Source organism: Esox lucius, chromosome 2 (assembly GCF_011004845.1).
Source record: "Esox lucius isolate fEsoLuc1 chromosome 2, fEsoLuc1.pri, whole genome shotgun sequence".
Lineage (NCBI taxonomy): Eukaryota > Metazoa > Chordata > Actinopteri > Esociformes > Esocidae > Esox > Esox lucius.
Window position 1 is genome coordinate 28,243,767 of NC_047570.1, and position 23,624 is coordinate 28,267,390.

At 42.4% G+C, this 23,624-nt stretch overlaps 1 protein-coding gene across 3 annotated transcripts; it reads right to left on the reverse strand.

Moving 5' to 3' along the window:
* Window positions 1–1,235: 1,235 nt before the first annotated feature.
* Window positions 1,236–23,624, reverse strand: LOC105015151 (aggrecan core protein). Of its 3 annotated transcripts, XM_020051982.3 has the most exons (18): window positions 23,419–23,623; window positions 17,991–18,100; window positions 17,760–17,851; window positions 17,107–17,398; window positions 16,466–16,640; window positions 15,268–15,395; window positions 13,855–14,148; window positions 13,079–13,357; window positions 12,724–12,963; window positions 12,122–12,220; window positions 11,403–11,979; window positions 10,159–11,348; window positions 8,368–8,481; window positions 7,352–7,510; window positions 7,007–7,095; window positions 5,614–5,758; window positions 5,125–5,307; window positions 1,236–4,887 (listed from the first exon to the last, which is right to left on the reverse strand). In XM_020051982.3, exons 2-18 carry the CDS (start codon window positions 18,091–18,093, stop codon window positions 4,808–4,810), a joined length of 4,239 nt encoding a protein of 1,412 aa, XP_019907541.2. In that variant the 5' UTR covers window positions 18,094–18,100; window positions 23,419–23,623; the 3' UTR covers window positions 1,236–4,807. The 3 variants fall into 3 exon arrangements, with proteins under 3 accessions (XP_019907541.2, XP_019907540.2, XP_019907542.2); XM_020051981.3 differs by having other exon boundaries at window positions 10,159–11,979; window positions 23,419–23,624; XM_020051983.3 differs by lacking the exon at window positions 8,368–8,481 and having other exon boundaries at window positions 10,159–11,979; window positions 23,419–23,624.

A 23,624-nucleotide genomic window follows, 5' to 3' on the forward strand; every position in this document is an offset into this window, starting at 1 on the left:
CAGAAGAAACACATTGACAACAGATTCAAATTTACAAGTTTGCCCTCAGAATAAAATTTAAAAGGAAAGGAAAATAACTCTCTAAAGAATCTGTATATTAACACATGTAACCCGTTGAAATATCGAACCCATTACAATATCTAACACATTAATATTCTTTACACATTAAGATATTTATCATATAATGAGGGCAACAAAAGCAAATACATTTGTCATCAGAAATTCTTTAAATCTATCAGATGATGACAGTTAATAACAGCACCCAACCATTGATTAATGCAGCACCTGAGCAGGGGAGCATGAGAGGAGACACAGCCAGGAGCTATAGGTCCGAGAGGTGAACCCAGGGGAGCATGAGAGGGGACACAGCCAGGAGCTATAGGTCCGAGAGGTGAACCCAGGGGAGCATGAGAGGGGACACAGCCAGGAGCTATAGGTCCGAGAGGTGAACCCAGGGGAGCATGAGAGGGGACACAGCCAGGAGCTATGGGTCAGTGAGGTGAACCCAGGTGAATGGACTGACGTTCAGTCTAATGCATGTGGGCAGGGCAGGGAAGAAGTGGGCAGGGCATGTAGGAAGTGGGCTGGGCAGGGAGGAAGCATGCAGGGCAGGGAGGAAGTGGGCAGTGCAGGGCAGATAGGAAGTGGGCATGGCAGGGAAGAGAGGAAGAAAAAGGGCATGGGCAGGCTAGAGAGGAAGGGAGGAGGTGGGCAGGATAGAGGAATGGGGGTGGGCAGGATAAAGAGGAAGGGAGGGGTTGGACAGGATAGAGAGGGAGGGGTTGGACAGGATAGAGAGGGAGGGGTTGGACAGGATAGAGAGGGAGGGGTTGGACAGGATAGAGAGGAAAGGGGAGAGGGCAGGATAGAGAGGAAGGGGGAGGGGCGGGGCTCAGAGGTAGTAGACCACAAACAGGCCTCTAGTCAGTCACATTGGAAGTGTGAAAGTGACGGCATCAGTAACCCGCCGTGTTGGCAAACAGAAATGCACTGTAAAAGTAGTATTCCTGACCCAAAGCCATACTATTTACACTTAAACCCTGAATCTGCTTTTGTTGCTTCTAACTTAAATATTGGTCAGACCCTCCCAGAATGAACTGGGTGAGATTCATCTTTGTTGTGCTCTTAAACACTCTGAAAAGGCTGTTTGGTAATAGACTAAACTAATAAATCATGGACATGGTTTCACCGCTAAATACAGTTTCTCGGCAAACAGACAGCTCATTAAATCTGGAGAACATAACATGTAGAGTATCTTTATTTGGCAAATTTTGAATAAAGGACATTCAAAAACACAGTTATTTCAGGCACATTTAGGTACATTCCTTAGAGCAACAGAAGACAATCCTGACTAGAACCTCTACACCTCCTGACGTTGTCACTGTCTGGATTTGGCCTTTTCATACAGAGAGCAGATGCCAGTCTTACACAACCTACTGACCACAGTAGGTACAATTTATATACGTTTTTTACTTTAGCAAAATGAAAATCTGAAGAAAATGCTTATTTGGAAAAATGCCCGACATTCTAGGAATTTCTTTACAAATAATTACTTTTTGCAAATCCAATACATTTTCTCACATTGACTCTACATCTTCGCATTGAATTTTGTTTGTGTCCAGGGGGATATCACCTGCTTTGAGAGTTGCAGGAGTGTGTGTCTCAACCTATGTTCCATGGACCGCTTCCATTCCTTGGGACATTGTTGACTAGTCCCTCAGATGATTAGATGGAAAACATTGCTCAACACCACCCCTTTGTCAAATAGCTTTAGCTGCAAAAAGAGAATCATCCCCCTCCATTACTAATATTTCAGACACAATGGCTGGCATTATTTAAATCTTCTGAAAGCTCTTAATACTTTCAGTACTGTAGAGGTACAGTAAAACACAAGTGTGTATGTGTGTGTAACATTCAATGTTTCATCTGTCCTCTGGCCAGGTCACACCAGTGACATCAATGTTGCTACATGTAACATCATAGGCTAACACAAAAATACCCCCCTAAATATTCCCTAAATACTAATAAAATGTCCCTCTTCAATATTGAATCTCTTTTTTTTCAAGACTTGTTTATTATGGATGCAATCGACAACTGACTTTGATGAACTTTTCGATGTAATGTACTGCGCTGTCAGTGTTGCTATCCACATAACTGAAAGATACACATCTGCATCATTGGAGTTTCTAAAACCACACAGCACAGCAGCAAACAAGTGCAACACATAGGACTCCGCCCAGCTCGGCCACATCGTCTGGCAACGGTGTTGCAGCGCTGCTGAATGTTCTTTAAATAATCCACTTCCGCAATGACACATATGGCTGGACACATTCTGGGGGTCCCGTCTTACAACTCCAATCAGAGAAAACCTTTAAGCTTGCTCTAAGTGGTCTTTCTGTGATGTCTTTGATTGGCATATTATTTTATGAATGCAGGAGAAACCTTTGGCCAGCACTGGTGGGTTAAAGGAGGAGGCACAGCCTCCTGTAAGGAACAAGGCTTCTATATCTACAATAGCAGTCACCTGAATGGGTGTGTCCAGACCTTTGACTGGTACTGTATATTAGTGACAACAGCGTTAAGCATACAATACAGGAGGACTAACTAACACGGTTGACCTGGTAATGGATGGTTACACCGACAAAGAATATAACATATCTGATTTTAAAGCTACTGTTGCAAACTGATCCCACAAGTGCTATGCACTGCACAGCTTTTTGTGAGATGACAAAGACGATAAAATACCTGAACTGACCAATGACATTCATCCGTTGGTCCTGCTTAAACAAACAAAGGGATCAGTTTAAATTTCATTCCAATCTCTTCGGAAAATAAATACAATGACTTTCACTGAATTTAAACAAATTAACTGTCTGAAAAGGAAATGGAGTTCACTTGGACAGTGTTGACTTCAATTCTACTGTGTCACTCCTGAACCTGAGAAACGTTCAGGTCACTCTCATATTTAAGAACTTGCATCCCCTTTCATTTTATTGTACAGCTCAGAAGATTTCCGGAGGACACCTGCCCAGTGTGTCAGGTAGCGATTCTAACACTGATATGAAACCAATCAATACATTAGGAACCAACAATCAAGTGTTTTCCAATATATTTGCTATTGATGCCTTGCAGATTTCTCTGCTCAACAAAAGACCACTAGAGTTTTTGACAAACTGTCATAAGTAAATTGTCATAAGTTCATAAATACTTCCATGGTGGATAAATGCTAGATTTCCTCCCATTTACTTTATCGGGTTCTTCACTGCTATATACGAGAATGACAATGCTAACAGTGCTTAAAGTACCTTGCTTTTTTAGCATATTTACTGTCATAGATTATAAGACCTCTGTTTGTCTCCCATATCAAGTAATTGTAAGTGTGCATCTCAAGAGTGCAAAGGCACTTTTCTAGTTCTTCCATTTGGTCTAATTTTACCCAGATAAACATACCAAACCGCCACACTTTATAAACACCAGGGTATATAAAGCATTTACATCTGGATGGTGCAGTCTACAGTAATATTGTTGTCTGATTTGGCCAGGACCTACAATATTGTCTGACTGATGCTACTAGTTTCCCTTGAATCAGTGTTAGGATTGCTACCCCGCCATATCCTGAACTTAAACATGCATGAGGCAAAGCTAAACTGACCCAAGATCAGGATCCAGGGGCATGTTCACACAACACCAGGGCTGCCCAACCCTGTCTCTAGAGATCTACCATCCCGGAGGTTTTTCATCCAAGAAACAGGGTTAGGTGTCCTTGTCCAAAACAGTGATTACATAATCCAGTCTGATTGGCCAAAGTATTTTAGCAATTACTCAGACCTTATCGACAGCATTACAAACCAGCAAAACTAAAAATACATAATAACAATAATAATAATAATAATAATACAACTCTATTCAATTAAAAACAGTTCTATATAATTTAAACTTCAACATGAACAACAAAAAAAACATTGGGTTAATTTACCTTTTTATAAATAGAGTGACAATCTGATGAGGCATTAAGTGAATTACATGCACACTAATATTTCCATATTAAACTGATTATGGCAGAAACCCAATAATGCAATAGTCAGGTAAAAATCTTACTCTACTAATTTTAAGGTCAGAATCTACAGTAAGTATGCATACAGCAATAAAAAACTATATGTTGAATTAAGAATCAAATACGTTTCACATAAATAACATGGTCGCTATGATATACAGTGCCCTTCACATTTATTGGCACCCATGGTGAAAATGAGCAAAAAAGACTATGAAAGAATTCGATCGTTGTTCATCAGCTTGATCTTATACTTAAAATATGAGAGAACTCTAACCTTTAATTAAGGTATACATGCTAAAAGAAAAAACTAATCCTTAATCAAGAAAAAGGATTTCTTGAATAACAAGGTTTTTCTCAAAATATATTTAGTTTAAAAAAGGTTAGATTTTTCTCTTTTGTTGAGAGTAAAACCAAGCTGATAGCAACATCTTTACCAAAAGTGCCAATCATTCTGAAAATCACAGTATATATACTTATCAGCATATTCAAAGTCCCATCAGGCGGCCTGATTTCAAATGTGTTTATGTAAACAGGATTTATTTTTACAGAAATTGGTCTCCTGTAAACAATTATATTAATCTGACTATCCACCAGTCACATTATTGTGTGCATGTAACTGCACTTACGTTTTCTTCGGGCTTTGTGTGTATATACAAGTTGCTGGGAACTTCAAACATTCAAACCACTTTAGGAAGATAGACAATGGCTTCTGTGTGCTGTACATCTTATACAATCTTCCTCAATCTGCCATGTTTAGTGATGCTTGATACCAGTTGATTCTGCTTGCCTATTGGTGGATCTCCGCTGTATTCTGTTAATGGTGGAGGATACTCCTGTTGGTGACGGAAACATGCAGGACCAAAGCTTAATAGATTCACACATTTACCGTCACGGAAATGATATAATGAACAATGTCAAAGCATCACAATAATAGAATAATGTAAAACATTTCCTGGATAACACAATGCCCATTTGGTCAACCAACAAGCTGAATGTTTCAGTAGCAGAGTTCTGAAAGAGGTTTGGAAGTGTTTCAATGTGAAACAAAAGAGACAGTGTGTGTTACTTACCACCCGTGCACTCCACCTGTGGCTCCTCCCACCGGCCGTCTGCCATGCAGTGGACCACAGGCCTGTGGCGCTGTACGAGGCCTGGGTTACAATGGTAGCGGACGCTGGAGCCCACCGGGTACTGCTCTCGTCTGTTGCCAAAGATACTGGCACTTCCCACTTCTGGTGGGGGGCCACAGTTGACTGGGAGAAAGAGTGACTGGTAAATTCGTTATTCCATTGAACTGGACCATATTAGGTTTTTTATACCATACCATTCTTTGCATAATTCATCTAAGTGTACCTGCGTGAAGACCTCTTAACACATTCATAGCAAATAAATAATACATTATTAAGCAGTAATGCAAAGACATGTATAACCACGATTAAAAAGTCCTGTTGAACTATATAAAAGGTTAAGTTCTTTAAGATTTTAAGGAATACATTATCAGTGCCAATGCAGTCTCTGTACAACACTTTTGACTCCTAACCTTTGACACCATTGTTTACCTGGGCCAATCTTGCAAGTAAAGGGCAGGTGGTAGTTGCAGGGCACATCATTCCACTCGCCATTCTCGTGCCAGATCATCACCACACAGTCCTCTCCAGAGTTAAAGTAATTGTCGGGTTGGTTCAGCCGCCAGTTCACAAATTGCTGAAAGGAAAACAACAACAACGAGTACAATAACTTAGATGATTATATTCCCCCCCCCCTTTTCAATGTCATAAGAGCTGTTTCCCACACACACCGGGCGCCTTTACATTTTAGCCTGAGCGCAAACCCTCTCTCAGCTGTACTGTGATATTTGAGTCCCCCACAACATCTCTACATCTAGGCCTTTACTCTGCATTCTATAACCCTACATTCCTTAGTTTTGAGCCATTCTGTTGTTGAGTTTCTCCATTGTAAAGGCTAATATTACATGGTCCATTTGGTTCAGCTTTAGCTTTTTCATTCAGAATGCTGCTGCTAGAATGTTAACCAGGACCAAGAGAACAGAGCACATCACTCCGGTTCTTAAATATTTGCATTGGCCTCCAGTCAGTTACATAACAGATTTTAAAGTGGTGCTTTTAGTTTATAAATCTCTGAATGGTTTAGGACCCGAATACATTTCTGATATGTTTGCAGAATATAAACCGAGCAGGGCTCTTAGATCAATGAACACAGGTCAGCAAGTCCAAACTAAACATGGAGAAGCTGCGTTTAACAGTTATGCTGTACACCACTGGAATAAACTACCAGAAGATCTTAGATGTGCCCCAAAGGTATTTTATTTGGAATCCAGGTTAAAAAAAATCTCTTTTAATTTTCTTATTCTATTTTTTTATATTTTCATTTGAGTATTGGTTTTTATGTTATTGTATTTTTATATATTTTTCTTTTTCTTTGTAAAGCACATTGAATTGCTTCCATGTATGAATTGTGCTATATACATTAACTTTCTTGCTTGCTTTTTCAGATTTCTTGTATTCTCTGGTACAATGTGGAGTTCATGGTTCATTCAACAATGGCATGGTGGCTATGGTCCGTGGTAGCAAAGCAGCCCAAAGCATAATGTGTTCTTTGTTCTTGTAGCTTGAACTTCTGTCATTATTGCATTCACCTGTGTCTTGTTAGCCCCCTATTTAGCCTGCCCACTTCTATTCAGCCCTTGTTGAGTCATCAAGTGTTTTCGTGTTCCTGCAATCCTGCCTCCCTTAGTCCTGCTGTTTTGTCGATAAAATCCATCATTGTCCATTAACTCTCCGCCTGGCGTTCCATTTCTCTCAATCCAGACATTCATTTTCCTTTTAGTTAAAATAGGTCATTTTAATCTATTCAGTGTTTAATGATTGAAATCAATTGAAAGGGTTTGGGTGTGGTAACCCACTCTCCCTGTACTTTGACTAACTGACTCACCAGTGGTGTGCTGTCCGTCCAGCGGAAGTCATTCTCCACTGTCTTGTCATTGAGCCCAATCCACTGGTAATTGGATTCTGGTAAGTTGGCTGGAAGGATGAAAAAACAGAATGGATTTCTCCCCCTCTTTATGTCTCTAAATACATTTTCTTTAAAAATGCAGTACTAAACCAAATGTGTAAAAGTGTGAGCTAAAAAGTGCCTGATCCTAATCCCCATTATATGTTTTCCCCTAAACCTGATGTGCTTTAAAAAATAAATAAATAAATGGGATAGGGAAAATCGTGGTCCTGGTTTAACCAGTTCAATTGATCTAGTTTAATACAGACATAATTCCTTACTCACAGTTGACAAAGTGCTGTTCCTCTGGGGTGGTTATGCTGACCAAGTGAGCGTTGAGGCTACGGCAGTGCTGCTCGGCATCCAGCCAGGTCTTTCTTTCAGAGAAGTACAGGTAACAGTTCCCCTGAAACTTAGTCCAGCCGTGCTCACACTCCTGCTCATCTGTGGCATCAACAGCAGGAGGCGACAGTGAGACAAAGGCAACCACATCCAGGAGAAGCCTGACTTATACACCTTCCTACCTTATGTAAATTTAACTATTCCACACTGCATTTGATGCAATAATGGTTGCATATGCTTTTTTCTAGAACGTATTTTATTGCTGGCATTTTCCTTCATTATTTTACATTTCATGTGATTGTGTTGTGTGCAACAGTGAATACATGGTGATTTCTCTCAGTTTTTTACCCTTTACTGAAACATTTTATACGTTCTCTCACCACATCTAACAACTAAATTACTAGTAGGAAATCCACCCAGCAGAACATCTGAAACATGTTTTAAATTAGATTTTGTTGGATTGTTCTTTTATCATTCCCTAAAATGTAGTCTACAATATCTCATACCAACCATGAAATAATTACCAATGTACCTGTGATGTTTTGAGAACATTCTGCTGCAACAAAAGCTAATGTACACCCCTAAACCCAAGTACACCCCTAAAAATCTATGTTAAAAAATTCAAGGATTTCTTAAAAATGCACCAAATTAGTGGAAATACCCTTGGATTAGTTCCTTAAGCAACTTATTCTGGGGCAGCCAGATCCCCTCCACAGTTACACACCGGGTTCACATTCAGTACGTACAAAACAGGAGAAAACCTTTTGAAATGGTGGAAGTACATCCAAACCTGCCCAATAATAACTCCATTTGAAAAAGTTTTCTGAAGTTTTTCCTTCTGAATGCAGCCCAACAAAGATGCAAGCTTCCAGCTATTAGTTTGCCTTGCATCTTTGGCAACTGTTGTCTCTGAGAGGCTGTTGTTTGTTAGTAGACATTAGCTGAAGCCGACCTCATACCAATCTCGCAGCAATCCCCTCCGTAGCTGGGCAGGCATAAGCATTTGTAAGAACCGGCCATTTCCACACAGGTGGCTCCATTGGCACAAGGGTTGGAATGGCACACATCAACCTCTGCAAAAAAGGGGGGTGCGGGGTGAGACCGGCTCCTTGGGCGGGGGGGGGGTGGGGGGTGAGGGGAGGTTTGCCTTGGTGGGGGAAGAGCTGGGACAGAACATCTTGGAACTCATGGAATAAGAACACCAAGATGCTGCAACGCGGTGCCTGCGACTCCAACCTTTCTGTCTGATCGTCACTGGAAGGGAGTTATATACTCACATCCAATGATGATCTCTATAGCACATGTTCAGGACATTTTTCCTTAAATGCTGAACTTCCTATTCATTAGAGAGACCTATACATTCTATTATAAACATATTCAGGTATGGAGTAAGGTTAGGTCTGGATCAGCTCCGTGAAAATAGAATGAATGGATGACAATAATTAAAATTATATGGGCACAGTCTTGTGTTCAGATTCATGTAAGCAGGAGAATGTTGAAAGCACCTACCAAGCATGTACCTAATATGCTCCTAAGATGTGTAGGTGTTCCAAGGAGTAAGCAAGCATACAATGGCATCAGAATAATGTTTTTCACCAAAACAGTTTCTGGTTCTAATTGCATTTCAAGTAGTTTTGCTAGCTGGGAAGATTACTGTAATGTACAGCAGGCAGCAGAGCAGGAAACCCCACAGAGAATGGAGAGAATCATGACAAAGGTGTTCGAGGGATAGGTCGTGAGAACTTTGGCCAAGGCTACAACACACATACACACACACACACACACACACTAAAAACACAACTAATGAGAGACCCAAAAACAGGTACAGGCAAAACAGGACACAACACAACAAAAAAACACAGCATAAGGATGGAATGAAATGCATTGTTGGTGTTAGCAAAAGACATAAAACTCAGAAATACCAGTTGAAATTTATAGCTTACTGAATTTGCACTAAGTCAGAGCAGCACTTGGACTGAAGTCCATGCATACAGTAGAGATGACAAAACCATTCTTAGAAACTTTGCCTTCTAAGTTGTATTACTTCTGAGGACTTCAGAATGAAACAGAAAACATGATTAAAACACTGTGTACATTACCTTAGAACTAATATGGCACCAGACTATATTAGTGGTTGGCTCCTTGAAGGGGTAATCCACACCCAGAAACACAAATCATGAAACTCCTTTCAATTTGGGAAAAGCCTAGCATTATACAGTCTCAGTAGATATAATAACACATTGTCCATCTGTGAAACTATGAAATTAGGTAAAAATGGGTAGTAATGTCATAATATTGTCATCACTGTAATAATATTGTCGTAATACTGTCATCACAAACCAGCTAGTAGATGGCAAGGTAATACTTGCCTGAAACACATCCATCTACATCTTCTCATGAGAAAGTACTTATTTAGTTAGTTTCACTGTTTACACATGTACGTATGTTCTGAACATTCTCAATATATTTCCTAAGATATCTAACAAATTATGCAGTAATTATGAATTTGACAATATATACAGTGCTATTGTCATATATTGGAATTATTTAACAATGTATGTCACAGGAATGTGTGAACCCTTTCATCAAGAAAATACATGATAAAAAAACTCCACGCCACATTAACCTTAATAATCACAACAGATGGTTTTACAGCCGTGACACAAACTATACAACCATTTCTTAACTGTTAGAAGCAATGAGTGCATTTAATTCGTTGCAACGGGTACCCTGACATTATGCTGACTCACCCTTCTCTGAGGATGGCTCCTCCATGACGGCGGGGGTCTGCAGGGAGAAGGTGGGGGCTGTGGCGGCGGCGGCCAATCCAGCGGGAGGAAGGTTTGGGCCAAATGTTACATAGGACTCTCCAGTGGTCTTCACGAACTCCGCACCCCTAACCTCTTCTTGACCCTCCGTGCCTGACATCAGCTCCATCTCGCTGGGTGGAGAGGATGGCCCCGCGTAGGTCAGATCTCCAGAGTGGGCCTTGTATGAGACAACACTGGCCTGGGTTGGGTGATCAGCGTTGCTGCCAGACTGGAATGCGCTTCCTGTCCCACTGATCTCCACGGGCCCACCCCCAAGCTCCTTGGAAACCACTGTCACAGTGGAAACCTCTGTCAGGATATCACCACTAAGGAAGGTGATGGTGCTGTCCTCCTCCCCAATAGTGGGGGATCCAGATGGGAACCCTGACATTCTGAGCCCTGATGCTTGTCCACTGCTTCCTGCTCCAGAGGCAAAGTGGAGAGATCCAGAGGCCTCCTGTTCCCCTGAGGCTGACCCCGTAAGGTCAGTGAACCCTGACGCGAAGAAGGTCACGCCTGGGAACAACCCTGAGCCACCACTGCCCGAACCACTTAGATCACCACTTCCAGGGCCATAGAGGACAGACCCCAAGGTCTCCTGTTCCCCTGAGGCTGACCCTGTGAGGTCAGTGAATCCTGACCCCAAGAAGGTCACCCCTGGGAAGAATCCTGAGGCACGACTGCCCGAAGCTGAACCACTAAGATCCCCACTTCCAGAGCCGTACAGAAGAGAACCAGAGGCCTCCTCTTCCCCTGAGGCTGACCCTGTGATGTCAATTAACCCAGAATCCAAGAAGGTCACGTCTGGGAAGGACCCTGAGGCACTGCTGCTGCCCGAAGCTGAACCACTAAGATCCCCACTTCCAGAGCCGTACAGAAGAGAACCAGAGGCCTCCTCTTCCCCTGAGGCTGACCCCGTGATGTCAATAAATCCAGAATCCAAGAAGGTCACACCTGGGAAGAACCCTGAGGCACTGCTGCTGCCCGAAGCTGAACCACTAAGATCCCCACTTCCAGAGCCGTACCGGAGAGAACCAGAGGCCTCCTGTTCCCCTGAGGCTGACCCTGTGATGTCAGTAAATCCAGAATCCAAGAAGGTCACACCTGGGAAGAACCCTGAAGTACCGCTGCCCGATCCAGAGCCACTGAACTCCAGACCTCCGCTGCCCAGCTCCTGCTCTTTGTGTGTGTAGGAGTTGGAAACCTCCACCAGCTTCCCATCGATCAGTAGGATGTGAACGTCTCCACTTGTTGACCCCTCTCCTGACTGACCACTGGAGTCTCCTGAGGGAAGGAATCCTGAAGGAAATCCAGAAAACTCTGAGCCGCTGGAGCTGCCACCTGAGCTGATGCCGGAGTCACTGTCCGATCCCAACAGGACCCCACTGCCACTGAACACTCCTGATCCCATTCCCCCGGGGAAGGTGAGGATCCCAGTGCTTCCCTCTCCCGCCTCCTCAGGATCTCCGGAGCCTGAACCAGATAAAACGCTGCCGCTTGCTGAAGAGAGGAAGAGTGTTACTCCAGATCCTTCACCACTCTGCCCGGAGCCAGACGAATCTCCACTTGTCAGGCCTGACATTCCACTGGGAACCTCAGCACTCCCGCTGCCCGATAGATCCCTAGACCCGGATACTTCCCCTGAATAAGGCAGATCACCGGAGTGATCTCCTGAGGATCCACTGGCTCCAGAACCAGAGGCCAAACCAGAACCAATGCGGAAGGACTCCACAGAGATGGGAGGAGTAATGGAGGGCAGGACTATTGAGAGACGGAGAGAGAATATTCAGGAGGATTTATACTTAAGTTCACACGTATTTCTAAATGTAAAGTATTTCAACATATTCCCGGAGTAGAAATGATAAAATACTTATTACAGGCAAATTAACATTCTGGATCTTACCAGGGCTTAGCAAATCAGTGATGGAAGTGAGGTTGACCAAAGGTTCTTCTGTCTCTGTGATGCTCAATCCAGTTTCATTGGCAAGAAGCAAGATGTCCACTATAGAAAACCATCAATATTGTTTATTTGGTTAGGCATTAAATGAGTGAACAAGTGAGTGAGTGAGTGAGTAAGTGGTAGATAATCATAATATCAATACATGCCCTGATGAGTTATACCGATGGGCAGATTAATGAGTAACCATTTCATCTGCTGATACCAGTCAATGATTTGAATAAGGGGCTCTCAGTCCTTTAATCAGTGAGAATACATTGGTCAGAGAAATTTCCACAGCAACAGGCCTCGCCATGGTCGACCAAAGAAGTTGTGACATTGATTTTGGCTGTGATCTACCGTTACAAATGACAATGCAAAACGAATACCTTGAGCTTAAAATTTTTTGAGGTATTTGGACTTGGACTTGAATCTTAGTGTAAAAGCTATTACAAGGCTGACAACTAGTGTAAGTATCTGTTGGTCTTCTCTCTGAATTCCTTGAAATGGATTTGGAACAAAAAGTGTGTTATAGTAAACAGTGTTGTTACAACTAAATCTATTCTTACCAGATTTGTGACAGTCTGGCTGGCCAGTGCCTGGTCCTTTCCTGGTTCCTTTTCTTTCCTGTCCTTTGCTGTCCACACACCAGCAGTATCCAGTGGAAGGATGGCATTGCAGGGCTCTGTACTGACCATGCTCATCACACTGGGGTACAAAGGCGCCTATTATAGGAAACCCTTCAGGACTGGTTGTCTGGATTCCGTCTCTAAGTTGCTCACACTGAGTCTTGGGCAACTCAGGGCGATCTATAGAGACAATTAGGGGGTCAAACCATAGTATTGTTTTTTTTGTGAATTGGGTCCTTGTAGAAATAAAAACATCAGCTTAAAAATCTAAACAAGCAGACATTTAGTTACTCACCTGTCCCAATGCCAATCTCACTCCCCACCTCCGGTCTGGCCGTCGCTCTCTCCACAACCTCTCCCAAACTGGGGGGTTGTGGTAGGGGCAGCTCAGTGCCAAAAGTGAAGTCCACACTGGTGGGTTTCTGGGTAACAAGGTCCCCAGCCAGTGCCTCGCTTTCTGTGGTTGGCTGGCTGAAGAACACATCGGTAGGACCTTGGGTCTCCGTGACGATACTCAGCACGCCGCTGTCAGCTTCGGTGGGTGCCACCATCCCCGAGCCATCCTCCTCCGCTTCTGTGAACAGAAGATATAATTACGCTGATTGCTACACTCATTTCAGTTGTTTTGATTCGGATATTTGTCAAGAGAGTCGTCGTTTACGTTTGCCCTGACCACTGTTGCACATGACAATGCTGTGAACGTGGCATCCAAATAAGAAACACTAAAATAGCCTCTTTTCAACTGTCATTTTACCAGGTAATTAAGAACACATTCTTATTTGTCTTAATGACCTGGGGGCAGTTGGGTTTAATTGCTTTGGTGAGGGACAAAACAACAATGTGTCATCTTTCCAGCCCTTGGATTGTATTGGTCACCGGTCAGATGCTCAAACCACTAGGCTACTCTGCCGCCACCCCAGGGTATTCCATTTATGACATACAGTACAGTAAACTAGTATTTATGTCTATGGTCCATTCAAACTGAAAACTAGACTGTTTGTGCTATCCAGCCTGTTAACCATCAGACCTAGCAAGACAACACACACAGATCCGGGAGCAGGTGCAACCTACCAGTGTAGCAGAAGGCATCGTAGCGTGACTCGGGGAGGGGGTACCCCGTCTGGTTGATGTGGAGGTAAACGGTCCGTACCCCCAGCAGACCCCCACCACACTGGGGCCTCCGGATGTTGATGGGGTAGCGGACACTTCTATCCCCCAGCCAGCCAGCGTTGCACACATCCAGGCCCGCCTGCCAGGCCAAGTAGAGCTGCCCCGTGGAGGCCAACATGGCCCCCTGCCTACTGCACTGTTCCTCAGCCTCAGAGTAGGTGAACTTGGCCACAGACCCAGAGTAGAACACCCTGCCTGGGGGAGGAAAGACAGGAAGGATTTCTACCAGAGGCACTGACAAATTGAAATCCCCTGTCACTGGCAATTCCATTGCCCACAATGTTATGAAGAATCGGTCAGTGATCATACTGCACGCTGTTGAAAATGGCAAAGGGCTACCAATTTAGAGTATATATTCATCAGAGTCTTCTGTTATATTACCATCATGATTTTGGGCCACTGTTTAAAATTAGCACTGTTGAGACCAAAAGAGTCCCCAATCAGTCAATTTCAAACTTGGAATTTCATGCCTGACTCTGGTATCATTGTGATCTTACTTCTAGATTATGCACATATTATCCTCCTGTCTCAGTCTCCAGCATCCCAGAAATCCAGGATCCGACTAAGTCTACCTTGTCTGGTTCCTGATGATTTCTGCCTGACTCTCACTGTCACTGGCTAAGATGTCCTAGTCACTGGGCTTCATCATTGCTCTAGTCTGGATTCAGCGGTGACGGTTAGAACACAATCCATCCCCTGCATGGTTTTTAAGACACCCTTCTTATTATAATTCAGGAAAATGGGATCTCTTACATGTGGAAAATGGGGAATGTTGCATGAAGAAAATAGGAAATAGATAAATGATTAAACTGTGCTAGGCCTGAGAAAATAGTAGAAGTGAGGTGCTGAAAAATATAAAGGGCGAGTAAATGATAAATGGAAGAGTAAAATTCATTATTTATTTATTTATTTATTGTTGGCTAACAGTAGGCAAAGGAAATTGTTAAACACTTTTTTATATTTCACTTTACTTTAACATAATTTATTCATTAAATAACCTACTGACATTTGTCATTCCTGGGATGCCACAGTTTAGGCTAAGTTTAAGCACTTTGTGACAGCGTCTGATGTAAAAGGGTTTACAAAAAAACATTTGATTGATTGCTTGAGATTCAGTAGACATGCAACTCGATGATGTTTATTTTGTGTCACCCCATTATTTGTAACCCCTTCCTTAAATTAATGCAATGCACATTAATGGAATAAAACAATCCACATTTTTACAAAGGAAAAAAAGTGAGAGAGTCAATTCTGACCTGATCTCAGCCTGCCATTCGTTTAGGAAATTCAAATCAAGGACGTCTCTATGGTTACCTGTCATCTTTTCGGCGAAACAGTACACGTCGTAGGTCTCATTGACATCTCTCACTCCATACGTTCGCACCCCGGGAAACTCTTCTTTGTCGCCATAACAATTCTCACGTGGATTATGGATAGGGTACCTTTCAGAGAAAATAGCAATTCACACAAAATCTGATTTTATACTTCAAAATGTTGTCCTCTGGGGAGCCACTGTACATACGGTTCATTGCTGTCAGCTCAGTTGTTCAGTGCAGTAACTCTATACAGTTTAAGCAATGTGATTGAATACACTGGGCAATGTGGCATTAGTTTAACCACCCTTGATTGAGATGGGGCCTGTGTCTTCCTGGGAAATCTAATTATTTGCAAGGGCTTCATGGTTTCTTTGACAGAGACAAAAAAACCATCTTAGTACAAGACTAGGCTTAATCTGCGTCCAGGAAACCGACTCGCAATGTTTACTTTGAACCCTCTAGGGTTTTAGAAAAAAGGGGAGATTTATGGGATGAGGGCTTTCATTGTGAGGTGTTTAAAAAACGTACAGGTGAGATCAGAGAAAGGCAAATTCAATCCTCATGTTTTTGCCAAGAACGGAATAGGGAATGGAAAGAGGAATGGAAAGGAGGACTGTGTGTCAAAACAAAGAGGCTGTGTGTCAAAACAAAGTGGCAGATTCCTAGGCTCAACTGTCAAACATTGAATGGAAACTTTGGCATGTCAGAAGTCTGTCTGGGGATGAATGAATTTTTTTTACAAATGGACAATGCTGAAATAGAAACAGACAATCTGTATTAATAATTCTTATATAAAATAAATTATCTAAACACCTGATGAAATGTGTGCAAACAAATGATAAAACTGTGAAGTAAAATTTCACAAAACAGATTATCCTCAACTTTATTTCTTTCTATACATTGCATTGAACCTAGCTAGAGTTCAATGCAATGCAACAGGGTTAACATGTTTGCAGACTATTTCATTGTTTCAGACAAGCTCAACCAATTGCTAAAAAATGTCATGTTGTAAAGACACACATCCACTCTTTCAAACACAATGTTTATACACAATTCTTAAGGCCACTTATCCAATTGCATTGATCTTTGATAAGTTCTTTCCAGTACCTTCAATCCCGTCCCTTCATTCAGCACAAATCTGAAAACATGGACTGATTTCAGAACAGTGAAAATGAAAGGCTGGAGAATTCCCTGACCTGACAGTCTGGTCGGAGAGCCAGCCAGCGTCACACTGGTGGAAACCCTCGTCGTATGCAGCCTGAAGCTGTTCTGGGGTCGCAATCACAGCACTGTTCTGGATACAGGCTGCCTTGGCCTTTTCAAAGGTCAGAGTGTAGCGAGTTGTGATAGCTCGGTAGTGGAATACAATACCTGGAGACAGATAATAAGCAACCTCTATAAAACAACGGCATCATATCACCCATGACATTATGAGGCTGTTTTCCCAAAATCAGACTTGATTTCAACTGACTTCATTGCTGACCGGCAGAAAGCTGTGTTATATAAAACTGTTTAAAAAATAATAATAACACAGGTATAAAAATGCTTTTCCAAATCAAACTGTGTTGGTAACCAGTTGATAAAAGCAATAAGAAACATTGGGGGGCTCGTGATATATTCCCAATATACCATGGCTAGGTGCTGTATCCAGGCATCTGTTGGTCATATTATCACCCACCCACCATTCCATATTCCTTAAATATACAATGGCTATGTTTTATGTTCTAATCTGTACAAGGGCAGCACCTTAACACATGATTATATTTTATAATATGAAGTATTAATATATCATAATACCCCCCCCACCACCACCACCACCACCACCACCGGTCCTTACCCTGAACCCGGACATCCACGGTGTCATGGTTGTCCTCAATACCGTGCTGGACCTCACATCGGTAGACGCCGCTGTCGTTGGTCCTTAACTCACTCATCTTAATACTGGCATCACTGGGGGTGTGGGGGTAGCCCACCATGTTCACCCGGTCCAGGTAGTCGTACTCCACCTTGACCTCTCCGTCCATGGCAACCAGAATGACCGAGACACGCTCCTTGGTGACGAGGCTCCATTTGATGCGGTGGGAAAGGGGTGTGATAGTGGGGGCTCCAGGGTCATGTACGGTGTGGTCCTGGTTCAAAGGTTATCGATGAAAACAGTCACAGCGCATAGTAATACCAAATGACACGCTCTAAAATATGACATAATATGACATCTGTCCAATATGACATAAACACATCCAGTGACATGATGATGGACTAACAAAGCCGTAGGGTTCTTATCATGAACTCTTGCCCCAGCCGAGTTGCAGTCCTGAGTTTTGCACTCAGAGGTTATCAAATACTCATTAAAAGGGGAAAAGATATACCTCAAGAAATCTGATGAGAACCTCGATGGAAAGAAAGCGGGTTTCTCAAACAAGTAATTTAGCTTTTAAGCTTTTGTTGTTATTTTCAGTGTTTGTTTGGTATCAATTGTGGTGCCAGGCCTACCTGGAAGTAGCAAGGTAGTAGCAAAGTGCTGCCCAGTAGAGGGCGCTGGGGACGATCCAATGGGATGCTAACGCTTAGCGTGTCCTCAGGGTCTGTAAGGGAAGAGAGAGAAGATACAGACACACACACACACACACACACATTCACAGATTGACACACACACACAAATATACAAAGCCCTAAAACTACACAAATAAATGAATATAGCAGGACTTTAATATGTCCACCTACCCAGAAAGGAGTGTTCCTCATCACTGCTGATTGGCTGATAAGTGTTGAATGTTGCTGAGGCAACACACAGACAGAAACAAAGTAATACAGTCCACCTGGTCATAGTTCGCCTGAAATTTAAAAAAAGAAACACTGACTCTTCTTGACATACAGGTAGTGATCAATTACATTGTTGTTAAAGGTTGATGTTGTACAATGGGATTGATTGGCCTAACCTGGCCCTGTAAAGATCCAGGAATTGAAGCTAGACTTGTTTTGTCTGAAAGTGATGATCATTAAAATAAAGTGGGGAAAATCACAGCAACAAAAACCCTCTGTGGCCCAAATGATCTCATTAGAAAGCTTTTTCAATGTCATTAGAGACTCTGGGGATCTACACTGTGGATGACATGACTTAGTCCTGGGACTACAATTGCTTTCTTAGATGTTCCTAAATCGTCCCAAACCAATGCATGACTTACTACAGCCAGAGGAGACTGTGGTAAATAATTTTACCTGCAGTACCTTCAGAGGCATGTTTTTATATAATGGGAGTGAATGGGAGTGGGAGTGAAACATCAGTCATGATATTGTAAAGGGCAAAAAAATACCCAGCTAATATCAAAGAATTTAATAAAAAAAACATACATTTGAATGTCAGTAAATCTAAGGATTTTAAGTTAATATAATATGTAAGTGATGAATCAGTAGTGGTCCCCTGTAGGTTCAGGCCATCTGGGACACAACAATTCACAACACGTTTGGGAGATTTGAAGATCAACACATTTGTTCTCCAATGCATATCTTGCCAAGCTGTTCGGCACATACACGTTAGAGTAGAGCGCATTACCTTCGTAACAACCACGACTGAGCTCACAGGCTCCCGACCTATCACACGGAGTAACTAGAGCTTGACAAAAAAAAAATCAACCCTTCCTCCGCCCATCCATTCCTGGTGGCACTGTCACAATTTGTACTCCATGACGGGACATGACCAGTAAATAACCAATGAGAATAAGTCTGTGTCCCAAGTTACAAATGCCCCTATTGTCTATGGAGTGCATTCTAGTTCACCAGGGCCTATAGGGCTCTGGTCAATGTGGTGATCTATATATGGATTATGGTGCCATTTGGGAGACGGCATAAAACTCTAACCTAATACTGGGGTCATTATGAGGCGCCATGTCCGCACGGTTACACCCACTAACACAACATGGGATCCACGCCTAACCCAACATAAACATAACACAAGGCATACATTTGAATCTATTTAAGAGTTTTAGATGTAGAGGCACATTAACGCACCAGTCCTTCTCCAAGTAAAAAGCAAATGCAATTTCATAGCTGAGTTTCTGGCTTCCACTGAATGTGGTTGACTATTTGGGCCGGCAGATAAACTTATGATACTGTGACTATTTCACGTCTTGCGTGTTGCCTTATTTTGTCCTTTATGTCCAGTTATAACTTAGTGCATATTAGGGATGCAACAATGGTTAGCCCACGGTTCAATACATACCTCGGTTTTTTAACCACGGTTTTCGGTTCGGTTTGCTTGACACATAAGTGTTTTTTTGTTAGTCTATGCTTAGGCAATAGGAACATTAACAGGTTAAGGAGATTTTTTTTTTAACAATTTATTGCAATACTCCTTTATTTTACTTGAAAGCAAAGAAAAGTCCACTAGGTTCCTACATAGTGTATTGTATAATATAACATTAATTGAACCAGTTGGGTATGTATGCTGGAAGGATTCAGCGAGGGACTGTTGTTTTTTGGATTTTATTACCTGCTCTGCTATCCTACCTTCAGACAGTGATATTGCTGGGTGATGGCGCCGCATATGTGCAGTCATGTTAGAAGTGTTTCCGTTTGAGTAGGCTAGACGTGTAAAACAATGCTTGCACACAGTCATTTTTTTTTCACAGTTTTTTCTTCCTCGGCATTATACTGAACGCCATAATCGAAATGTCTCCACACCACGGATTTGAAAGATGCTGGCGCTTCCTCGTACTGTAGCCTCACTTCACCGTCGCTCGCCATGTTAAAGTGTGTAATGATGGTTCAACCGCAGCGCCCCCTAAATATTTACTCGCGGGGAGGAGTTTCCTTATTTCAGCTCGTAAACTTAAAAGCACACACAAACAGTCAATTCGGAGAGAAATAAAACGCACATAAATTATTTTAACTTAAAACCGAAAAAAACGCTATTCACGAGCGCGTATTGAACCGTGGATGTCGTACCGAACGGTTCAATATTGTATTGAGAATTGTGGCATCCCTAGTGCATATACATAGTTAAAATTGTGTATTAGAATATCCAAAACTTGTGGAGGAATCAGTGTAGACACTGTATTGAAACAGTTATTCAGTTATTACTGTGTAATTGCGCTGACATAAGGGCAACTGAAGGCAACTGTCTCACTGCCATAATTCACAAACATCAAACATCATTACCTCTGCCAACTGGGTCTGTTTACACACTAATAAAGAAAACCTGAGCAGGAAGGAAGAATCAATCCCGGTGTTTTGGAACACTATCCTGCAATAATTTCTCAGGTGGACAGCCAAGACTCTGGCCTGTCAGTTGGAGAGGGATCCCACTCTGGCAGTGTCCATGGATACTGCATGTCCCTGCTAACTTTACAGCGCCGTGATAACAGTCCATGTGGTGGAGTTTGACCAGACCGACAGTATGGCCCAATAGAACTGCATACAGGTCTGTCTGTATTATTGGCACCTCGAAACCACACGCAGGTGAGGATTCAATCCATCAGTCCACCCCAGCCTTCTCACGTGTGTGTCTTTCTCTCTCTCTCTCTCTCTCTCTCTCTCTCTCCAAGCCTGTCTAACCCCTACCCCATAACACAGTCAGAGCGGAGGGAAATGGGTATGTTGAGACAACCGGCTTGTTCATGGCTGACTGAGTACTATCGGGCCGCAGTGTAACTTTACGTCACGGCTAATTCATTGTTATTGAGCTGTATTTTTAACACCAAGCCATGGCTGATTGATTTCCACTGAGCTGCAGAGTTACAGCCCAACGGCTGAATGGCGGATTCTTGATGTTTGACATGTTTGACATTCTATCTTTTGAATTTAAATAATCTGAAATAAAGTTTCTGGTGTAGCCGGTAGAATTTCACATTGGCGTGATGCTGACGGAAACACAACATGACACGTGTTGGGGATCTGAGGTGTAACACCAAGTAATGGCTGACTGATTGTAATTGGGCTGACACTGGGGTGAGGGGTAAAACGGGAAGTGTGATCAGTTTGGTTGATTGCATTTTTTTTGTTACAAAGGGGAGTACTGGGGAATAATGAGCTATTTTGCAGCTGGGGATGATTAGACCAGCATGTTGATATGCTTGAAAATGCAGACTGGACACTGGGTTTAACACCCCCTATACTTATGACAAATGCGAGCTTCAGTAACCATAGGACCTTGAGTAATCACAAAGAGTCAGGACACCCATTTAAAGTTCCACCCAAAAGACAATATACTATGTATGTTGCCCCTTCAGTGCCTTGGGGCATTGGGTTTTATATTTAGGTCAGAGGGAAGAGAGCCCTCTATTGGCTCTTCAACATCACTTTCAGCAGCATCCGTCATCCAGGGACCGCACACGACCAACCCTGATAAGCTTCAGAGGCTGGTTTGCGCTGCTGGTAAAATCGGGATGCAAACCCTGTTGATTAACACTTACACATAGGGGGTGATTTGTTATGCATTGAAGAGTTCATGAAAAAAATATAAACTACACTTTTTCCAACATCAACAATACCTGTGTTGACCAATGACAAATATCCAGATCAAATTCATTTTCATTCCAGATTATAACACAAAGGTCCTTGCGGGTGAATACTATTGGTTTCCACTTTGTTGCTGGCTACAATTTGTCACAATAAACAAGGGAATCCCTTCTCTCTATATCCTCCAGCTCAAGAAACCATAACAGAATTGTACGCGCAAAACCAATAGCTAAGAGTAACCTTCATCTCCCAACTTGGAAAAAGGGTCGAAAAGCTTGCAGCGCCGGGGCTTATTAAATAAGCGCAGACTAAAAACATGTTGTATGGATAAAACAGTGACAGATCATTAGCCGCCAAGTTATGTGAATGTCATACTAACAGCTAACTCCCACAGTGTGTCCATTGAGCTTAGGTGGGGCAGTGTACTCCCTGTGAGGTTGGGGCCCCATAAGACTGCTTCTGTTCCCCTGAAGCCGTTATTGTAGGAGCTCTGACAACATTGGGGCCAATGTAAACACTTGGAGGCCTGTTCCATTCCATGGAGGGACCAGCCTCAGCGTAACACTGCTCACATTCACAAGCCACTGGGTATCTATAGCTAATGGATGCGACGGCTAGTGGTAGCTACGTCTGACTAACACAGATGTTGTCCACATTCTGGGACTAAATGGAGGATTGGGGAAGTGTAAGGGTTGAACAGAGGACGGCGTCAATACATTTGGTGCAGGTGTCCATGAGAACTGCATAGACAGTGAGAAACATGGCACATCAGCGTCCATCATTACTGAAGGTCATTGCGGTGCTCAAGCTTTGGCATCATCAAGGCTAAACTGCAGGCATCACGCAGAGTTGGCTTTTCAATACATATCTGGCTATAGACTGTGTTGCACTGTTAACCTTTTCACAATATTGTGGAGACCTGAACTGTACTCTGCTGGCTTGTTTAACATTTGTCTCCCGAGTACAGCTCTTACAAATATGAAAGTGTAGCAAGGCCAGCGGAGCCCATTTTCCTCTCACTGCAGTTCAACTCAGTACCAAGGAAGGCATTACATGACATTTTGGCAGAGTTGTTAAATTATTAATGCTTTTTCTCCAAAATTCAGTATGTTCAAAGTACTATTCCATATTATGACTGCTTTACTTGGACTGCTTTACTTGGACTGAGTTATTGATTATGAATACTGTCAGTCAAACACCCTAAACATCACACAAATAAGCCTGGGCCTGGGCTAGTAGGAGTTGTACAAGCTTTCTACATTAGCCATTTATTCTTCGTAAAGTGCATAACCATATTTCATTCTCAGAAGTCTCTTGCGTTCATATAAGCCAGTCCAATCACTGAAAATCAACAGTTAAGTACTAGAAACGTGTGCTAGACAATATCATTATAAAACTAATTTAGAGAAGATGAATTGATCAAATGTGGAATCTAAATTACAATAGTCTTTTTAAAATCGTACATTTATGGCGTATAAATGTAGGCTAATAATTGTAAAAAAAAAATATATATATATACAAACACACATAGGCTACATGGGTACCGTGTAGTCTTATGAGGTTAGCATTATGTGTACGCATGACTAGCGCACATCAGGTGGTATATATTAATCATTTGCATTCAATGACAGTAAATTTGCCATTCAATAATGATAAAGTTGCCATTCTGTAATGAAAATAATTAAGTTTTCCTGACCTGTAGAAATGCGATCCGTCCGTTAATATATTAAGATGAAGTCTGAGAAAAGGTAAATTCTCCTTATATTGTAATATTCTTACTACATGGAAGCTCTTAAATGTCACTTATCCTGTTGATGACCACGTGCACGAGTCCTAAAATCCCAGTGACAGCTCAAGGTGGAGGACAACGCTCCGCGCCAATGTCGGGAGTGAAAAGAGTCC